At 40.3% G+C, this 14,239-nt stretch overlaps 1 protein-coding gene across 1 annotated transcript in view; it reads left to right on the forward strand.

Moving 5' to 3' along the window:
- Nucleotides 1–14,239, forward strand: part of snx29 (sorting nexin 29) — a 344,206-nt gene that overhangs the window by 273,372 nt on the left and 56,595 nt on the right. The window contains exon 19 of the mRNA XM_062056216.1: nucleotides 12,583–12,723. Within this exon, the coding sequence (XP_061912200.1) occupies nucleotides 12,583–12,723 (141 nt within the window). The remainder of the gene's footprint in view (nucleotides 1–12,582; nucleotides 12,724–14,239) is intronic.

Below are 14,239 nucleotides of genomic sequence, written 5' to 3' on the forward strand. Positions count from 1 at the left end.
AAAAATATTGCATTATGATTTAGTTTAATGTTTACCTTGTATGTCCTGGCTGGCAATCGGATCATGTCCGCTGGAACAAAACACTGATACTTAAGCCATTATACTACTTGGTTATACTATAGGGGCGGCATGGCGTAGTCAGTGGGTAGAGTGGCCGTGCCAGAAACCTGAGGGTTGCAGGTTCGCTTCCCGCCTTACATCCATATCGCTGCCGTTGTGTCCTTGAGCAGGACACTTCACCCTTGCCCCCGGTGCCGCTCACACCGGTGAATGAATGATGAATGAATGATAGGTGGTGGTCGGAGGGGCCGTAGGCGCAAACTGGCAGCCACGCTTCCATCAGTCTACCCCAGGGCAGCTGTGGCTACGAAAGTAGCTTACCACCATCAGGTGTGAATGAATAATGGGTTCTCACTTCTCTGTGAAGCGCTTTGAGTGTCTAGAAAAGCGCTATATAAATCTAATCCATTATTATTATTAATCATTGTTGGAATGTTTGAATTTTGCCCGCTGTCAATCATTGGCAAGAAAGCAGCCCCAGCCAATCAACAAGCTAATGGGCGGTGTAAAGGGACAAGCTTCAGCCTGAGCTGAATTTTTCAGCTTTGCACTAGTGTTTGACTTGTCTCCATTCAATAACTTAACACTATTTTTGGACCTAAAAAGTGCAGTTATCAACATGGTATTTGGTAATAGTGGGAATTTTTAAAAACAGTGGTTCTCAAACTTTTTTCACCACGTACCACCTTAGAAAACACTTGGCTTTCCAAGTACCACCATAATGATCAACTTTAAAATACAGTAGCTTAGTAGGCCTAATTATTAATTAAAAACAAGCAGAGGTTTTATTGAACAAATATATTGAATATTTTTGGCCATTAAACACAGTTTGAAGAGTACCACTGAGTTTAAATATACAAAAACTAAACTTTGCCGTTCCACTAGATGCGTACCACAGTTTGAGAATCACTGATTTAGATCATACAAAGTTAGAAGCATCATGTCCGCGCTTGTATAATTCAACATGTCAGCATTACAATCTCAACCCTTCTTGCCATTTCTTAACATTGTCTAGACCGGTGTGTCTGCAAGCCTGATGCTGTTGCAACAAGACATTTAAGACAGCTAACAAAACTGCCGCTCTCAGGCGCCTTTTAATGACTGTCCAAAATGTCACATTTGTCATTTTCACTTTTTGATTTTCTTTGTGGAGGATCATGCATGCTGACAAAAAGATCAGTGAGAAAAGCAACAGTCGCCTCAAAACAAGAAATGAAGCTATTATGTACTTTTTCCCATGCCAGTCAAAAAAAAAATGACAGCATGAACACAGATAGTACTCATACTTATGTAGCGCTTCAGATTTTTGCGCTGTACAAAACTGGCAGTTCGCCACACAGTTAGTATCCTACCATGTTATTACACAGACAGCTGTTATATTTACACAGTTGGTTTGATTGATCTCAACGTAAATGGAGTCTGGAGATGCCATTGAAGAATGTTCAATGTATTGTTTAAAAAAAATATGGTTTTATTTCAAATTTAATGTGATGGTGTACTGAGGTGAAATCATAAAATCAAATCGGTCTAAATTCTTGAATACTGTACCTAACTGAGACAACGCTCATGGCTGAAAGGGTTTCAGACTGTTTGAGTTCTGCTCCACTTAAATGCCTACTGAAATGATTTTTTTAAATTTAAACGGGAATAGCAGATCCATTCTATGTCTCATACTTGATCATTTCGCGATATTGCCATATTTTTGCTGAAAGGATTTAGTAGAGAAAATCGACGATAAAGTTCGCAACTTTTGCTCGCTGATAAAAAAAAGCCTTGCCTGTACCGGAAGTAGCGTGACGTCACAAGCGGTAGTGCTGCTCACAATTCCCCGTTGTTTACAATGGAGCGAGAGAGATTCGGACCGAGAAAGTGACGATTACCCCATTAATTTGAGCGAGGATGAAAGATTCGTAGATGAGGAACGTTACAGTGAAGGACTTGAGAGGCAGTGATGGACGTATCTTTTTTCGCTCTGACCGTAACTTAGGTACAAGCTGGCTCATTGGATTCCACACTCTCTCCTTTTTCTATTGTGTATCACAGATTTGTATTTTAAACCATCTCAGATACTATATCCTCTTGAAAATGAGAGTCGAGAACGCGAAATGGACATTCACAGTGACTGAACATGTAAATACACGATTAATAATTCAGCTTTGCGAAGCTAAAAAAATAAAAGCTAACCTAGCTACGTAGCCATTGTGATAGCAGCAGTCTCAAATGCAGATAGAAACTAAATTTAAAAAAAACCTGACTGGATGGATAGACAGAAGATCAATAATACTATTAAACCATGAACATGTAAATACACGATTAATAATATTCAGCTTGGCGAAGCTAAAAAAACAGAAGCTAACCTGGCTGCGTAGCCAACGCGATAGCATAGCAGTCTCAAATGCAGATAGAAACTAAATTAAAAAAAACCCTGACTGGATGGATAGACAGAAGATCAATAATACTATTAAACCATGAACATGTAAATACACGATTAATAATATTCCGCTTGGCGAAGCTAAAAAAAACAGAAGCTAACCTAGCTGCGTAGCTAACTTAGATGCGGCGGCGGGCGTTGTACGCTTTTGACGACACCCCGGCCGCCATCAGAGTCGGCAAGAAACATATATTTCCCCAAAGTTACGTACGTCACATGCACATATCGACACGCACGTACCGGCAAGCGATCAAATGTTTGGAATCCAAAGCTAGACTCACCGTAGTGCGTCTGCTATCCTGCTCAAAACACAACACAACCTCCTGGTGTTGGTGTTGCTGTAGTCCGCCGCTCCACCGATCGCACCTACAACTTTCTTATTTGCAGTCTCCATTGTCCATTAAACTAATTGCTCAATCGCTTTATTAACAAGCGGTAACTGGTTGTAGTTCAAAAAGTAACGCACACACATACACGAGCTGCTGTTAGCCAAAAGTCACGCTCACACACACTCAAGTTCTCCGCCAACTCACTCGCGCATGCGCGTTCCCCAAACCCTTAAAGACACAGTACACTAATGCAAATATCACAGATATTACAGTATTGTACTTAGCCGCTAAGACACCGATCGATCCCACCTACAACGTTCTTCTTTGCAGTCTCCATTGTTCATTAAACAAATTGCAAAAGATTCACCAACACAGATGTCCAGAATACTGTGGAATTTTGCTATGAAAACAGACGACTTAATAGCTGGCCACAATGGTGTCCCAATATGTCCGCACAATCCGTGACGTCACGCGCAAACGTCATCATACCGAGACGTTTTCGGCAGAATATTTCGCGGGAAATTTAAAATTGCACTTTACTAATCTAACCCGGCCGTATTGGCATGTGTTGCAATGTTAAGATTTCATTATTGATGTATAAACTATCAGACTGCGTGGTTGGTAGTAGTGGGTTTCAGTAGGCCTTTAATACAAATGTTCTTTACATCCCAGTGGAACTGTTAGTTGTATAGTTGCAATGTGCAGCCCTGCATACACGGGATTATGCACAGTCAACTTACATTGACCTCAAATTAGTGCAGTGTTAGAGAGTAATGCATGTAATTGATTATGTTCTGTTTGTGCAACTACTGTACATTAAGTGTTTCCCAGTCGGTCAGTACAACGAAACAACTGTGTTACATACTGGAAATAGTCATTGGATAAAGTTGCCCTTCTGCCGCAAACATTTATACATATAAATTGTTGCGTGTATACAAAAGCCTGAATTTCGTAGGCCTCGAAAGTGTGACATTAACTGCAACAATGGTTGTCTTGATCGCTTCAGGAAAAAAAAAGATTTTGGGACATTTGTCTCATTTCCAGCGCAGAAGATAAGCCAAGAAAGTCGGGTTAGTGAGCTAATACAGAGACGATAAATAAACTGCATAACAGCAGTAAGACAATCAAACATGTACCATCAGTTGGTACATGTTGGTGTGTTCATGGCATTTTCACACTGGTAAGTTTAAATCAGAGCCTGTTTTATTCTCTCAGGACATTCAATCGGTCGCAACTGGACTGTTTTGGTCCAGTTGCGATCAATTGAATGCCCTGAGATTACAATGACCTGGATGAAAACATTTATAGACCTGTTTTATTCTGTTGCACAAGTAGCATTTAGCAGCGTATTAGCTAAGCTAAGCTAGCTGCGTACAGTATTTGGGAAAAAAAGCAATACCCATATTCATAGATCAATAACTAAGAAGATTATAAATATTCCCCACATTAAAGCACAGTGTATTTCAGACTTGAAATATATTTGGTTTGAAACAAATTTCTCCAGGAGAAACCACACAGGGGCAAGTACTGTTGACTTACCTCTGAAATGACAACAGTCTTCTCTTTCTTATGTAAAATTCAGATGTTTTTCAAACACCCCAAGTCGGCTTGTCCGTGAGCCTTTGACGACTTTGCATTCCGAAATGTTTGGCCTGTAAAAAAAAAACTGACAACCAAGATACAGGACATGTTCAGCAGCTTGCCCACATCTCGTCTATTGGACGTGCTCATATGGATCAATTCCACCAATTTTACTTATTTTTTAAGGTGGAGAGCCTGGCCCAGTTTGTTTCGGTACAGTCCCTTGATTTTTTTCTTTCGTACGATCCATTTTAATCCAGTTTGTTGCTCTCTCTCACAATACTTCTGGTTGAGTACAGCCATGTAAACAAAGCCTACGTCCAGCAGCAATGGCTACACAGCCCCCCAAATGCATTGCGAAATGACGTGCCTATTGTATCGTGTTTAACATGTTACTGTTAAATTACATCCCACAATGATAATTCGACTGCTATTACAGAACACAAGTGCAATTCTGCCACATTGGTGTGGATATTAACTCAGCTTCTCATTGTGACAACACCAAGCAATGTGCTCTATTTTTCCTTATACCCCCGCCACAAGGTTACAGTATGTATTTGTTTGGCTTTGTCACTCTGTCAGTTAGTTGGGTTATGAATCTTACATTAATTCACGATTCAACACGATGCTTGATTCAAACCGATTCTCACAATATATTATTTGGTAAATAAATTATAATAAAACCTTTTTACAACAGCTCCTCTTGGCTGCTGGTGTATAACGTGTACACGCAGCGAGTAACCGCGCAGATGGCCTAAAAAAATGTATTCTTGAATATCTTGATTTGATTCAGAATCAAAATAAAAATTAATTACGATTTGGATGTGAATTTTCAAGCACCCCTATCAGTTAGTTACTTAGCAATAAAACTCAAAAAGTTATGGGTGGATTTTGATTAAACTTTTAGGAACGGTTGGAAATCAGATAAGGTACAAGTGCTTTAATTTTGGGAATGATCCAGAACTTAATGACATTCTTTGTTTACGTTACAAGGTTCAACTTCTTTGAGTATGCCTGCAGCTCCGCCTCCACCCACAGAGACAAAAAGAGTGGCTGACTTAAAAGAGGGTTTAATCCATTAATTTAATTCCACAAGAGATAGGGCCTTGTGTGTTACATTTTGGTCTTTGTGTTGGTGGCGTTGACCACAGGATGCAATAACATAGTGGCAGGTGATATGAATAAAGTCTTTAATAACAAAAGGAGATGCGTAATAGTGGTAACATATAGAACATGCAAAGTAGCAGAAAATACAAAAGATGCTCAGACAATGCACACCGAATGCAGTGGCATGAAAAATGTTAGATAGGCAGCAAACGTCCGTGATGCATTGAAGTACAAATGCACAAAATAGCAAGCTTAGTTACAATAGTAACACAAAACTGACGTTATTTCAGCAGAAGCACTAACAAGTAAGTAGCGGCGTATGCAACAAACAGACAATGATCCGTCAACAAGCTGCACTAAATAACCCAAATTGCCAATAAGTCCCAGCTGTGCACCAAGCACTAAAGGCACTGTCTGAGGTGCACAACCGGAACAGGAAATACCAAAATAAAAGACAACACAGGAAATAAGAAAAGTTCCACATGACAGGGCCGAAGCTCTCCAAGTGTTTTTTTAGTTGCTTTTAAAAACATGTATTGTTTATTATGCCCATCCGTACGTAACATTATATTTTATGCAGCGCTTGTTTCATGATGAAGACTTGTTAAAGGCCTACTGAAATAAAATGTTCTTATTTAAACGGGGATAGCAGGTCCATTCTATGTGTCATACTTGATCATTTCACGATATTGCCATATTTTTGCTGAAATGATTTAGTAGAGAACATCGACGATAAAGTTCGCAACTTTTGGTCGCTGATAAAAAAAGCCTTGCCTGTACCGGAAGTAGCGTGACGTCACAGGTTGTAGAGCGCCTCACATCTGCACATTGTTTTCAATCATGGACGCCAGCAGCGTGAGCGATTCGGACCGAGAAAGCGACGACTACCCCATTAATTTGAGCGAGGATGAAAGATTCGTGGATGAGGAAAGTGAGAGTGAAGGACTAGAGGGCAGTGGAAGCGATTCAGATAGGGAAGATGCTGTGAGAGGCAGGTGGGACCTGATATTCAGCTGGGAATGACTAAAATAGTAAATAAACACAAGACATATATATATACTCTATTAGCCACAACACAACCAGGCTTATATTTAATATGCCACAAATTAATCCGCATAACAAACACCTCCCCCCTCCCGTCCATACAACCAACCAATACAACTCAAACACCCGCACAACACACTCAATCCCACAGCCCAAAGTACCGTTCACCTCCGTAAAGTTTGTACAGCACATATATTTCCCCAAAGTTACGTACGTGACATGCACATAGCGGCACGCACGTACGGGCAAGCTATTAAATGTTTGGAAGCCAAAGCTGTACTCACAGTAGCGCGTCTGCTATCCAACTCAAAGTCCTGGTTGTGTTGCTGCAACCAGCCACTAATACACCGATTCCACCTACAGCTTTCTTCTTTGCTGTCTTCATTGTTCATTAAACAAATTGCAAAAGATTCACCAACACAGATGTCCAGAATACTGTGGAATTTTGCTATGAAAACAGACGACTTAATAGCTGGCCACAATGGTGTCCCAATATGTCCGCACAATCCGTGACGTCACGCGCAAACGTCATCATACCGAGACGTTTTCAGCAGAATATTTCGCGGGAAATTTAAAATTGCACTTTACTAATCTAACCCGGCCGTATTGGCATGTGTTGCAATGTTAAGATTTCATCATTGATGTATAAACTATCAGACTGCGTGGTCGGTAGTAGTGGGTTTCAGTAGGCCTTTAAGCTAATACAGTCAAGCTCTTTTGTAGCCTCTCACCGTATCTGTGTCGCTTCAAGTGGAAATTAGACTTCACAACAATCGAGGGAGCCTGGGAGTAAAAAAATCATGTCTCATGCATGTTTGGTTTAAAATCATCCCCTTAGGAATTATAGTAATAAATGCAAACTGCCTTAGAAGCACCCAGCAAATACACGTTTGATTGCATGTGAGCCTTAAGCCTTCCCCTAGTCGATGATAAACATCTTCCAATATCTTTGGCCCATTGCGGGCTGCTAGGGGGTGACACACATAAAACAGGTGTGTTGTTTGGGCGCACGATTGACATGTAAAACAGGGTCAAAGGGGACTCTTGCTGTGTTATTACATCAGCATCAGCGCTGCCGTCAAAACAGTATGCTCTAGTGGCTGCATGAACGCCTTTGTTCTACCATGCAGACGTGACTTGAAAACAACACTTACACATTTATTGGCATAAAGGAGGCAGCAGTGAGTCTTTAAAGACTTATGGCCTGATTTAGTAAAGGTTTGCGTGTACTGAAAAACATGCAAACCTGCACAAGCAAAGGTCATCTACTAAATGTGTGCAAAGTGGATTGTGTCTGTTTGGTGAGCAGAATAAAGCGTGCAATCCTTCATTAATATGCAAAATATATGCTGATCATCACCACGCCCACAATACCAGGAGTAGAAGATGCAAGTATAATTATTTAGCACGCGCAATGTGATACATCAACACTCATCACCGTTTTGCGAGCACTATTTTGGGTTTTATTTAGCACGTGTCAGAAGGACGTGCAAACTGCCAGTTGCACACACGGCTGCAGGATCAGTGCTCACACTGCACAGACAGACGCTGGACAGACAAGAATAATCCGTCCTAAGTGTGTGTCTCAACATTTTGGACAGGCAGAAATTTAAAATATTAAACATATCGTCTATTTAGCAACATCATTTTACAATTTTATAGCTACTCAATGATTTAAGGACTTATAAAAACAAATTCAATTTATGCGTTTTGGTGTTATTTAATATTTACATTTGATTGTTTCACATAGAATACATATTGTTAAAAAAAAATATATGTATACTTTTTAAACTTTTTTAAGTGTGCATTTTCTTTTTTCATTTTGAGCCACTGTAATGTGCCGCCTATATCCAATGAGCGCAACTTCAGCAGTAAAAAGATGCAGATACACTGCACGACTGCTTTTCAAATGCCCATAAAATGTACAACATGTCTCCTGCATGCTTGAAAACGTAGCAAAATGCCACAGGTGGGGCATGATAACATGAATGTGCAGTAAATGAGTGTCTCTGTGGTGATGCCCTCTATAGTACACGCAAAATGCTCATTTAAATAAGGCATTCTGCACCACTTTTCAATTGCACACACAGTCTTAGTAGATCGCATGCCACACGCCCACTAATGGTATATTTTACTTTACAAATTGCACAAGCTGTTTACCGCGTGGTGTTTGGATCTTAGTGATTCAGAACCAGGGAGTCTTGTTCGGAGTGCATGTGTGAGGTTTGAATTTCCCTCTAAGGCAGGGGTCGGCTACCCGCAGCTCTAGAGCCGCATGCGGCTCTTTAGCGCCGCCCTAGTGGCTCTCTGGAGCTTTTTAAAAAATGTATGAAAAATGGAAAAAGATGAGGGGAAAAAAATATATTTTTTGTTTTAATATGGTTACTGTAGGAGGACAAACATGACACAAACCTTCCTAATTGTTATAAAGCACACTATTTATATTAAACATGCTTCACTGATTCGAGTATTTGGCGAGCGCCGTTTTGTCCTACTAATTTTGGCGGTCCTTGAACTCACCTTAGTTTGTTTACATGTATAACTTTCTCCGACTTTTTAGGACGTGTTTTATGCCACTTCTATTTATGTCTCATTTTGTCCACCAAACTTTTAACGTTGTGCATGAATGCACAAAGGTGAGTTTTGTTGATGTTATTGACTTGTGTGGAGTGCTAATCAGACATATATAGTCACTGCATGACTGCAAGCTAATCAATGCTAACATGCTATTTAGGCTAGCTATATGTACATATTGCATCATTATGCCTTATTTGTAGCTATATTTGAGGTAATTTAGCTTCCTTTAAGTCAGGGGTCTCAAACTCAATTTACCTGGGAGCCACTGGATTCAGAAACTGGGTGAGTTTACAGTTACGGTAGCACAATTAGCCCCGAACGGGCTAACATCACGACTAACGTGTTACACGTCTGATTCGCCCAGCGACTCTCTGTCGGAGTATCAGCGCTGGGGTCCAGTGCACCACACTTTTGTATTGTCGCTCGGTCCTTCGGCGGAGTGCTTTGGAAGCTACCGGACTGCTCGTCTTCCCCGCCGGACTGTTTACAACAGGGGCGGGAGCGAGCAGGCGGGCTAGCGAGGGAGGCAGGGCGGGAAGGAGGGAGGAAGAGCGTGTGCGGCTGTCGTGGAACAGCGGCAAAATGTTTCTCTGCTTGCATCACAAGTGACATCAATGCATACTTGCCAACCTTGAGACCTCCGAATTCGGGAGATGGGGGGGGGGTTAAGGTGTGTGTGGGGGGGTTGAGGTGGGCGGGGTTGGGAGGAGGCGGGGTTGGGGGTAGCGGGGGTGTTTTTGTAGCCAGGAAGAGTTAGTGCTGCAAAGGATTCTGGGTATTTGTCCTGTTGTGTTTATGTTGTGTTTAGGTGCGGATGTTCTCCCGAAATGTGTTTGTCATTCTTGTTTGGTGTGGGTTCACAGTGTGGCACATATTTGTAACAGTGTTAAAAAATAAATAAAATAAAATATGACCACCCTCAGTGTGACATGTATGGCTGTTCCTCAAGTATGTCTTGCAATAACTTGTGTGTGTCTGCAGAAACCTCATACAACATGTGTCTGCCCACGCTGTTAGTATGGAGAAAAAGATGATGCGGTGACAGTTTCAAGAGAAAATAACGTCTCGCGGGCCGCAATTGGCCCACGGGCCGCGTGTTTGAGACCCCTGCTTTAAGTCATCTTAATTAAATTTATATCTCATGACACACTATCTGTATGTAATATGGCTTTTAATTTTTTGCGGCTCCAGACAGATTTGTTTTTGTATTTTTGGTCCAATATGGCTCTTTCCACATTTTGGGTTACCGACCCCTGCTCTAAGGGATTATAATAACTATAATAAATTAAAAAAACACATAATTTCAGGAAGCCATTTGTTTAAATTGACCCAGAATTAACAACAATTAACAACAAAAATGCTAATACAGTGTAACCCATTTAAGTCAAACCTGTTTTTGTTCATTATCCACTGTGTTCCTAGTATTACTAAAAAAGTGCCCGCTTAAGCCGAGGTCGGCTTACATGGTTGACGGCTTTTCTCAACATACTGTAAAATTTGAGATCCAAATGAATAATTTCTATTTGAAATTTGATTATCGCCAAGCAGTGTGAAATGAAACAACTCATACCTCTAAAAGGAGGGAAAACAGGAAAGGAACTTCCTTTTACTCTACCTCCAAAGACCAAAAGTATTTTCTTCTCTGGCGTTCGACTTCTTAGTTGTCCTTACATTTATTGTTCCAGTACTTCATGTGTGGATAGAATAGAATAGAATTCCATTATTGTACGCAATAAACCAGAGTTACAAACTAGGGATGGCTACTGAATTTGGTACTTTTATAGGCACCGACATAATTTTATCGGTACTGCTGGATATCGATTAAAGTAATATCAGTAGATATTTTGACATTATTTTTGTACATGACGTCACCTCCCATTGCAAACTCGGCTGGCTCAAATTTCAATGTCAACAAAGCAAGTTTGTGTGCAAGTGCTAATTTACATTGGATTTGCCGTGGACATGCTCCTGATTAGCATTACAAGGCGATTTCCCTCAAATTTGGTAATGAAAACTAAAACTAAGATGCACATTACAATCAAACAGCACGTGTATTTTTTATAGCGCTTTACTTTACCTGAAACGATGCCCAAAGCGTTTTACATTATACATTCCATTCACACACACATTCACACATTGATGGCAGAAGCTGCCATGTAAGGTGCTAACTATGACACATCAGGAGAAAGGTGGAGAAGTGTCTTAACTCAATGACACAACAGGGCTGTGGCTAGGATGGCGGAAGCTTGATACGAATCGGGAACCCTCAAGCTGCTGGCACGACTGCTCTCCCATCAGAGCCACACCGTCCCCAAATATACAATTAATACACTACTTACAATATAAACACTTTTTAGGGCGCAACAAAAGACTATATTAATCTTAGCGACAAGGAATACTCCCTGACTAGGCAACACCCCTTGCAGGCTATACACTACTGCCATCTAACGTCTTGAATTGAAATGATGCTAGAATGAGACTCAGAAATGTAAGGACTGAGTAGCATGTTAAACATTTTTTTTTCATTTTAATTATTAAACTAATTAACATTTATCAACACATGAACACACGCAGAAGTACCAAAAATTTATAATGCTTAGTACCGGTATTGGTTTCCTGGTACCGTATATTGGTACTGAATCGGTTCAAATGTAAAAGGTAGCCATTCCAATACCAAAGGGTACATCAAACTTATACTTCTGCTCTCACATGACAGCAACATACCCTGTGTGTAGTTACACAGTTTTAATTACAACATGCACACAATAACTTCCTGGTCAGCAAAACGTATGCTTCAAAATAAAAGCATGGCAGTGATAACCTGGATTCTACCGTAGCTTCGAACAAAATGTGACCATTTATGTTTTAAGAAGTAAAACGTCAACATAGTATTGGTGGTTATGTTGACAACTGCTCATGTCGACGTTAGACTGCCAACGTTCCCCTTAAACACAACAATACAGCAGCAGTTATTATAAGTTTGGGGCTAATATTGGTCACGATACATTCTGTATATAATATATAGCTAGAACTTTGCCGATGTTTGGCCTTGTGAAATGAAATAGCAAAAAGCAGTTCAGCACTTTCTGCCTTTTATATAAAAAAACAACAACCCATCTTTTCTGTCTTTTCTTTTTTTGGCGAGCTGATAGGCTCATCTTCTCGTTGCTCGCTCTCTCTTTTGTGAGTGTGAATAAAGTAGCTAATGGTGCATGAAAATGGTGGCAGCGCTGTCACATCTACAGACAGAGTCTGTCTCTGTATGGCATTATGTTAGTGAAAATACACATTCACCAGGATGAGACTAAGGTATTATTTTTTTCTCCTGTTGTGAGGATTTATGAAAGCTTAATGACAAGATTATTATCACAGGAAAAAAGAAAGTATTATACATAGGTTTATATCAAGAATGACGTTTCTTTTATTTTTATCCTATGTTTGTGTATTTCATAGGTTTATATCCGCATCCTGGATAACGAGTGGAACGTGTACAGACGCTACACCGAGTTTAGGGAGCTTCACAACCGCCTGAGGTCCCAGTTTCCACAGGTGGACACGTTCAACTTCCCACCAAAGAAAGCCATTGGGAACAAGGTGAGCTCTTACTCGAATACAATCATTTCCGGGCTATAGAGTGCACCTAAGCCACACCCACTTCATATTTGGACACATTTTATTTTGTACTTATGTGAAGTCAAGTGACTATTATTTGTATAGCACTTTTACTCCAGAAACTCAAAGCGCTTTACATGATCTACACCTTTTAAGCTACATTTAAACCAGTGTGGGCGGCACTGGGAGCAGGTGGGTGAAGTGTTTTGCCCAAGGACACAACGGCAGTGACTAAGATGGCGGAAGCTGGAATCGAGCTTGGAACCTTCAAATTACTTGCACGGCCGTTCTACCTACTGAGCCACGCACAAGTCTATAAGCCGCAGGTGTACACATTAATACATGAAATGTTTACACAGGCGCTTGTGTTCATTCATAAATTTAACAAAAGTCAGTGCCTGTAACACAGCATACAGTAGCATACAGAAAAGTCATTTAGCGCTGTCTTTGCCGTTCTCGGTCGGCCTTTCGGGGTTCGTTATTCTTGGTGGATTTCCATTTTGTGTGGTGGCTGTTTCCTTTTTTGATGGCCGCGTCGAACGCCATTCGGCTTTGGGGCTGTCATGTGCATTTCATTGTGTCTTTTCCATGATGAGGGTGAGTCCATAATGCACTAAATGGCTGACTGTAGGATTGTGTGAGTGGGTTTGATTTCTTGTGAACAATTTCATTGGTCAACCATGACCCATTTGGCAATTTCATTGGTCTGATGTAATCACACTGAATTTATTGGTGGCATGTGAAGCTTGTGAACCTGAAAAGAATCCATAAATTTGCCCCATCATTGCATAAAGCATGGGTTTACAGTCCTGAAATTAGTTAATTGTTAACTCCTTTTCTGGAGTTGTAACTTGCCAAGAAAATGTATCTTTTCAAACTGTTATGAACAACACTTTCATCTGAGCTGCTGTTATAAGCGGCTAGGTTTTGTTGAAGATTTTTTTATGGTGCACCATGTACTGTATATGTTACGTATATCCTTCATAAGTATATTTTTTCATATGTATGTGTGTATGTATTTCTAGTAAAATGGAGATAAATACAACATATAAAAACCACATAATATTTTATAGAAAATGCAAAAATTGCAAGAACCTCGGCAGGCAGTAGCTACATGGAACATAAAAATGGAGGCGCAGAACAGTATGGAGCAAACATCAAGGCAACCGTAATGCTAATTGCTGGGAATATGTCCACAACATCCAATCTGCATCTGATTAAAGTGTGCATCTTAATTGAAGTGTGAAAATATACGTAATCTGGCAGGTGCTGCTTCTTTGGTTAGCAACACATCTTACATAGACACTTTGTCTCTGTTGAACTGAGATCATCACATTACCCTAATTTTTTTTATCCCCAACAAGAAATAAGTCATCCTTTCTTTTCCAAGTTGATGACTTTGAGGATTAATTGAGAGATATTTGATGGAATGTAGTATACATTATCATAAACAATGGGAGTACATTAAGGTCTTCTATCCCCATGCATTCCTAGATAA

Source organism: Entelurus aequoreus, linkage group LG08 (assembly GCF_033978785.1).
Source record: "Entelurus aequoreus isolate RoL-2023_Sb linkage group LG08, RoL_Eaeq_v1.1, whole genome shotgun sequence".
NCBI lineage: Eukaryota > Metazoa > Chordata > Actinopteri > Syngnathiformes > Syngnathidae > Entelurus > Entelurus aequoreus.